Source organism: Castanea sativa, chromosome 5, assembly GCF_040712315.1.
Source record: "Castanea sativa cultivar Marrone di Chiusa Pesio chromosome 5, ASM4071231v1".
NCBI classification, from domain to species: domain Eukaryota; kingdom Viridiplantae; phylum Streptophyta; class Magnoliopsida; order Fagales; family Fagaceae; genus Castanea; species Castanea sativa.
The window spans coordinates 47634774-47642685 of record NC_134017.1 but is presented as its reverse complement, the minus strand read 5'-3'; the positions used below and the strand labels follow the sequence as shown (position 1 = coordinate 47642685).

Sequence of the window (7912 nt, the reverse complement as noted above, 5' to 3'; positions counted from 1 at the left end):
AGAACTAATGATATAAATAGGAACCGATAGACACAGAAAAGAGACTTTTGTTGTTGAACCCTCTCTACAAATATATTGTATTCGGATCTTTAATCAAAGAACAAACGGTGATAGTCTAGACTGATTTGTGATTTTTGGTCCTTACAGAAAGGATATGTTAGCTTAGCAATTTTAAATTTATTATCCATATGATTTTGATTCAATAAATATAAGTGATATGCTTTTCTTTTCTTTTCAGGTTTAATCTATATATATTATCTTCTCCTTTAAATTAAAAAGAAAGCCATACAAAAAAATAAAACAAATAAAAGTCTTATTAAAAGTCAAATGTTTCACTTAATGTGAGACGAGTGGAGTAATGCGTACCTAATTAGTTAAATGAAGACATATTTTATGGTTTTTAGTTCCTGTTAACTTGCTCAAAAAAGCCATAAAACCCATTAATTTGTTAATTGAATCAAGTTAGGCTCTGAATTTCAGTTCACTTTGATCAATAAAACTGCATGTAACTAACGTTTTCACAATAATTTTTATAATAAACTGTAGTTATTATTGATTTTTATTTGTATTTATTACTAATATTGCTCTTTTATTAATTAGTAATAATCTGTCATTTAAATATGTTGCAAAAATATTTCAAAAATGTTGTAAGCATAACTCATTGGATTGAAATGAAAAATTAAAATTATTTCACTTTTTAGCTTATTTTTGTTATTATTTATAAGTCACATTGCTCTTTTTAGCATTATTTATAAATTTTATTGTACTATTTTAATTAATTTTTACCTTTATATACAATACTTTCAATAATAATTGTTCAATTTTAACAAAATAAAAAGTATCTAAACATTCTCTTAAAGTTAAAAGCAGCTGAGGAAAAAATAAACCAATAAAACATCAAGTGAAAGAGAATTAGAGAAAAGGTGAAAACCACAGCAACAAAAAAAAAATGACGTGGCAATTGGAAATGGAGTATAAAAAATTGAAAAGAAAAGGAAACAGCTTTACAGTAAATATATGGAAATCCAAGGGTAGAAAAGTACAGTCCCAACTGTCACACAAAACTAAAAAAAGCTAATCTTCCAACTTTCCCAACACAACCATCAGTACATGCTCAAATACCTCACATTCTCCTAAGCCAAACTCAGCCCACTCTCTCTCTCTCTCTCTCTCTGACACACACAACAATGTCACCTTCATCACCACCATTACCATTCTTCTTCACTCTCCTCCTCCTCTTCTCCACCGCCGCCGCCGCCGCCACCACCAAAACTCACTCTCCACCTATCTCTCTCCCACCTACACCCTCACCCAAATCTTCTCCAACTCCAACCATACCATCCCCTGAATCCTCTCCAACTCCAGCCACACCTTCTTCACCTTCACCCTCATCACCATCGTCACCCTCTTCCTCTTCTTCCTCCACTCTAGACCCAAAACAACTGAGAGCCTTACAATCCCTCAACATCCCAACTTCCAAAGACCCTTGCCAACCCAAAAACAATGCCACTTTACTTTGTGACTCTTCCAAACCTTTTCGTCACCTCCTCTCTCTCAGTCTCTCAAATTGTTCCTCAGACGATGTAGCTCTCTCCTTCACAGCTCTCAAATCTCTCTCTTCTCTTCACTCCCTCTCCTTCCTTAACTGTCCCATATCCCCCATTCGCTTTCCCACTGACCTCTCTTCCTCTCTCCACTCCTTCACTTGCATCAACTCCCTCAAAAGACTCACTGGTGTCTGGCTCTCTCGCCTCCAAAACCTCACCGACCTCACTGTCTCTTCCACTGTCATCAGTGCCTCTGGCCCTTTTGTCATTCTCGGCAACATGAAGAAACTCACTTCCATTACCATCTCACACGCCAATCTCACCGGTTACATTCCAAAACACTTGAATCTGAACTTTACCCACATCGATCTTTCAGCTAATAAGCTCAGAGGAAAGATACCCACTTCGGTCACACTCCTTGAAAACCTCGAGTCTTTAAATCTTTCATCGAATGCGCTTGTTGGTGAAATACCCACTTCGTTTGGGGACTTGATTTCGCTGAAGAACGTGTCTTTAGCATCCAACTCGTTGTCAGGTTCGATCCCAGACTCGATGTCAGCTATACCAGGTTTGGTTCATGTTGATCTGAGCTCAAACCAGTTCAATGGGACTATTCCGAGGTTTCTCTCTGAGTTGAAGAGCTTGAAGTTCTTGAATCTAGCAAACAATGAGTTTCAAGGGGTAATGCCTTTCAATGGGAGTTTCATCAAGAGGTTGGATGTGTTTAAGGTTGGTGGGAACACTAACTTGTGCTATAACCATTCGGTTCTGTCATCAAAGTTGAAACTTGGGATTGCGCCTTGTGATAAGCATGGATTGCCCATGTCACCACCGGCTTCTAAGGCGGATTCTTCAGCAGATGATAGTAGCAGTGATTCAGATTATGATGAGAGTGATGGGAGTGATTCAAGTAACAAGAAGGAGCATCATCATGGACCAAGTAAGGTTGTTCTTGGTGTGGCAATTGGGCTTTCTTCTATAGTCTTTCTTATTGTTTTCCTAGTTCTTCTCTCAAAATGGTGTCGTTAAGGAAAGGAGAAGAACCATTTTTTGCTTTTCTGCTTTTTTTTTATTTAAATTTTATTTTTTCGTTACTTTTTAGATTAGGGAAAAATTGGTTATTAGAGTTAGAGATGAGTTTGATTAATTTATTATACACTTTAATGATGAAGAAGAGTAGGTGCAACGGGAAAAACAAAAAAAACAAAAAAAACAAAAAAGGAAAAAGAGCAATCATTGAATTGGTGTGTTATTTTTTTTTGCTGATTTGATCATTTGATGGGGGAAAAAGAGCAGTGGGGTTTCAATTTGTCTGATAGGTGTATTCACTTGGTTGCATTATTAATGTGCCATAGAGGGGAAAGTGGTTGATGTTTGATTCCTGAGTATGTACTTTTTCTTGATCTACAAGCATTTATCTTTTCACACTTATATATTAATCAGCCACTCAATTCATCCTTATGAGCTTTAATTGTGTTGGTTTGTTGTCCATCTACTCTTTCTGTAGTACAGTGAAGCCATACTTTAGAAACCCACACAAGGTTAGTATTACAGTGATTTTCATTTATATTGTTGGTATCGATGAAGTCCATGACTATGATAATAGAATGAGGGTGTTCAAGTAATTTTCTTCTTTGCTCATTATATTATATTCATATGGTCAAAGGAAATTCCATGAGGAATTCTTCATGGCTGTTGTGAGCGCCTGTGTGCTACAAGCCTAAACCAATAATTCACAATACTTTAGGTTCTAGATTTGTAATTTATGAACTTTCACCTTGTACAGCTGTACTAGGTATTTATTGCTAATATTAGCAACAACAAAAAAAAGAAGGTATTTATTGCTAATAGTTTACGTGTGCTTCCCAGTATATTTGGAAGTTTAAAGAGAGAGAGAGAGAGAGAGAGAGAGAGAGAGAGAGAGAGAGAGAGAGAGAGAGAGAGTGTGTGGAGGGTAGAAAGGGAATGTTTAGATATCCCTACCATTTGTTTAGATGCTTTAAAAATTAAAATGAGATTGAGGAGAAATGATCAAACATCATATAAATCTGACAATGCAGAGGGTACAAGGAGAAGGAGATTGTAAGGGAATGATTATTGCTTCCCCTTCTTCTTCTTCTTTATTTTATTTTTTTATACAATAATTTAAGTGTATATGTGTGAAGCTCCCTGTTGGACTAACCACCGTACCAAGGGTACACGGCATAATTGCTTCCCCTTTTTGAATGTTTTGAAAATTAATTAGGAGGAGGGGAATTGATATCTCTTCCATTTGTTTGCCTGTTTTCAAAATTAAAATGGGAATGAGAGGATATGATAAGACATCATATAAATTGACAATAATATCCATCTTTTGTTCAATTTAAAGAAATATATATAAATTGGCATTAATTGGGTAATTTTGGCTTTTTTATTTTATTTTTAATTTTTAATATTAGTGGAATCTCTTCTTTCCCTTGCCAAATACAAAATACTCCTAATTTGGAGAAATTGAAATTGAAAATGAGGGATTTGAAATGAACCCTCCCTCTTCCATCTATTATTAATATTATAATTTTATTAAAATTCCAAAGAAAGTAATTAAATACCTTCTATTCCCTTCCCTCTACTCGTCTCTCCTCCCTTTCCATTGAAAAATTCATGGCCTTTCTCTTTTATAGGTGAACAAATCATTACAAGAAAATTGCAATTATTTTAGGTGATGGTGATAAATAGGATGACTTTTTTTTAATTGGTGATATAGAAGGATAATTTTCTATGTCTCACACACTCCATTAAAACAAATTATACTTATATGTACGACCCTGAATAGACAAGAGACAATGAACAAGCTGGTGATGGTTGATGAGTTGTAAAATGGAGAATGACAAGAGATGCCTCTGACCCAACTAACCATGTTCTCAATGTAAATGTTATTAGATGGTTAATTCAAGTTCTCTCTCCTTTTTTTTATGAGAATCTGAAATGTATGGTGATTTTGACTGGAGCATATGAATTCAATGGTTAATTCAAGTTCTCTCTCCTTTCTTGATGACAGTCTGAAATGTATAGTGATTTTGACTGGACCGTATGAATCAATTGTTAGAACTATAAACCTACCAGCTTCTTTTTATTCTTTGCCATTTTCTTGATTTACCTCTTTGCTTTTCTTTCTTAGTTTTCCACAGCTTCGAGTTTCAGCCTCTATTCAAATATTCTCACAACCTCCAAATCCTACACTGCCTGTGCATTGTTTGTGGCATCTGTTTTGAGCAGGTACTGGAAACCTGATATATCCAGGCCCTGTAAACCTTTTCCCTGCATCTTATGTCCATCCATCAGAATGCTCTTCTTGCTTGTCTTTTCTGTCCTTTCCTGGTGGTAGAATGTTTGAGATGGCTAAAAGCCTGGAATAACAACAGAGATTAGAAGATAGGGATATTCTTATCAGCCCTTCGACCACAACGCTATCTAAGTATTCCTAGAAGATTCTAATTTCAGCTCTAAAATAGAGCACCAACAGGGGATTGTTTTTGTGTTAGCTGGCTCAACAATCAGAATTAAGCTTGCACTTTTGGGTTGTATCTGGGAAGTACTTTTACCATTTCAAATTGCTTTAAATACCCCCAAAAAAAAAAGACATTTATTAAAGTGCCAGAATAGAAGCTCAAAACTTCCACTAAAAAAAAAAAAAACATTCCCCCCCCCCCCCCCCCCCCAAATTAAAAAAAAAAAACTAATAATTTATAGTATGTATAAGTACTTAAAACTTTTAAGTATATAGCTACGAAAATAGAAGTTGGCCCTCCCAAATGTTCGAGTTAGTCCAATGATGCTTTTAAAAACTAATAGAATTTGTCAATTGGTCTAGTAGTTATAGAAATAAGGTTGTTTTTGTTTTCTCTAATTCGTTTTTTGTACACATTTAATATCAAGCTAAACAGTTTTTGTATACTCATTGGAGTTTAAAAGATGTTAAGTTACCCTAAAAAATTATCTTGCAAATATACATATGTGAAAGTTGTTAATTTTATATGCAATGTATTTATAAAATATGACTTACTTTAATATCAAAATATTAATGTTTATATTTGTGTATGTGCGTTTACGCATATGTGTGATAGTTTATCTTGACTTAAGACTAACATATTAATACTAAAATTTGACCTCCCAAACAAAAAATACTAGCTACACCCCTGATTAGATTGTACTGAGATTTCAAAATGAAATTCCACAAACTAACATGATGCTGCCTCAACCCTCAGCTGGACCAAATGTGCTTGTGGATAAATCTTCCTAAATAGAACAGAATGTACATTATCTAGTGCATCACTTGAAAGGTACGACATGAATTGCTATCTACTCAACGCCCTTGTGCTGGACTCTTTTAACATGGCAAGCTCTTTTTATGTACTCATGTGTCAATGCCATAATTAGAGGCAGCTGTTTTTGCTCTATGCATTTTGCTATTTGGACCCGCCACATAGCGCAGTCATGAATGGCATCTCAGCAGCAATATGAAAGCTGAACCTAATTTACAATAAACATGTATCGTGTCCTGATGTTAAAAAATCATACCATCCTCACAGAAAGATGACTTAAAAAAGTTGATAGAATGGGAAAATAATAATTTATGGCATAATTTTACAACTATTCAAAAGGAGAAAATTTATGAACACAGTTTTTGTCACAATCATTACATGACTGACTACAAGACCGACTGGCGGAAAAAAAAAATTTGTAGGTTTATGTGAAAGTGATAGGCAATTGTTTGTAGTCTCTTATATCAATGTTGTGGCAAAAGCACAAAAGTAGTAGGCAAAAAAGAACTCATTTAAAAAAGAAAAAAAAAAAATTCTGCAGTTTGTGTGTGTTCTACTTATTCCTAAGGCAGTAATCATTACTCCAATAGATGCAAAGTCCGCCCACCAGGAATAAGTTCATGGAGGAGGACTGGTGAAATAATAATTGTAATTTATCAACATGAGGAAATAATATTGGCCAAAAAAGAACTAATACAAAGAAGATATGAGAGTAAAGCCACGGAGCACTACAGTGAGTGAAGTGAATGTCTAGAGTATCATCAACAAGTGCATCATAAAAGTTTATAGGAGCAAGGTTGTCAAAATTAGGATTCTACGTAGGTGGAATCGTAGATCATAAAATCGAATCATAGATCGTAAGATCTTACATTATTTGAGAAAAAAAAAATGCACATTGATATGTTAAATAATCACATAAATTATACATTTATTGATATAATTACCATATATCACTATATCTATTTGTAAATATCATTTAAAGAGGCCAAAAACCTCAAAACGTGATACTTTATTGAAATATTTTTTATTTGGATCCAATTGACACTCTCTTTACATTTGAGTGGAAAAACTTAATCTATTGAGATTTTATCTTTCATTTAGGTCCAACTGAGCCTCATTTCAAGTTAAAGCAAATTATAAGAAACCAATGTTATTTGGGATCATTAGAATCGTACAATCCTATCGATCCTGAACGATCGTAAAGATCCTTGAAAGATTCAGATCATTTTAGGCAGGTGGGTTTGTAAAATCATAGAATCGTAAGATCCAAATCGAGATTTTGACAACTACATATAGGAGAGCTTGTTTTTCTCAAATTGCCTTACTCTTAATGTCATTGTGATGGTACACAACAATTTTATGAAATCGTGGTATTGTGTTTCTATGATTCTATCAAAAATAACTTTTGCTTGTTTCTAAGAGCCTTCTCATCAGGTATGTTAAATGTGTCAAATGTCAAATATTTGGCATTTGGCACACCAAAAACAGAGCATCATGAGGTGTGCTCAATGTGTCAAATTTTTTAGATATGCTACAGTACGCTTCTATCTATGGCACAGTATGGAGAAATGTGTTATATATATTTTTTATTATTATTTTATTCAGCTTTCTCTCTTCTCTCATGGTGCCAAGCAGATTCACTCTCTCATCCTCTCTTCCTCTCCATCAATCCTCCCAACCTCTGATTCACTCTCTTAGCCTCTCATCCTCTCCATCAATCCTTTCAATCGGTGGTTCATCCCTCAAATGCCTCAAACCCATACCCAATCTAAGCCTACCTTGCCTTCTTCCTAGACCTCAGTTTCAATGGAATCGGAGCATCATCCAAGCTCCACCGTGACAACCACAAACCACCACCACTCCTCTGCTCTTTGCGTCTCGGTCTAACCCGGACCCAACACACGCCTCTCTAAATCAAGAACCAAAACCACGCCAGCAAGCTCCGCCACTGTCCTCCCTGCTCGTCCCCTAAAGTCCAATCTCGCCTCTGATCTCACCGATTCTCTCCTCTGAACTTGCTGCCAATTACTCCTTTGGTCTCACCAGCGCCGCCGCCGATCTCAC

General features: G+C 35.3%; 1 protein-coding gene across 1 annotated transcript; it reads left to right on the top strand.

The window, feature by feature from the left end:
- The first annotated feature begins 1088 nt into the window (after window positions 1–1088).
- LOC142633718 (receptor-like protein 51) lies at window positions 1089–2935 on the top strand. Its single transcript, XM_075807963.1, has one exon. It carries the CDS (start codon window positions 1188–1190, stop codon window positions 2574–2576), a length of 1389 nt encoding a protein of 462 aa, XP_075664078.1. The 5' UTR covers window positions 1089–1187; the 3' UTR covers window positions 2577–2935.
- Window positions 2936–7912: the final 4977 nt, after the last annotated feature.

Bases quoted from the DNA above. Each gene is read 5' to 3' on its own strand.
- LOC142633718 (XM_075807963.1), top strand. From the start codon at position 1,188: ATGTCACCTTCATCACCACCATTACCATTCTTCTTCACTCTCCTCCTC.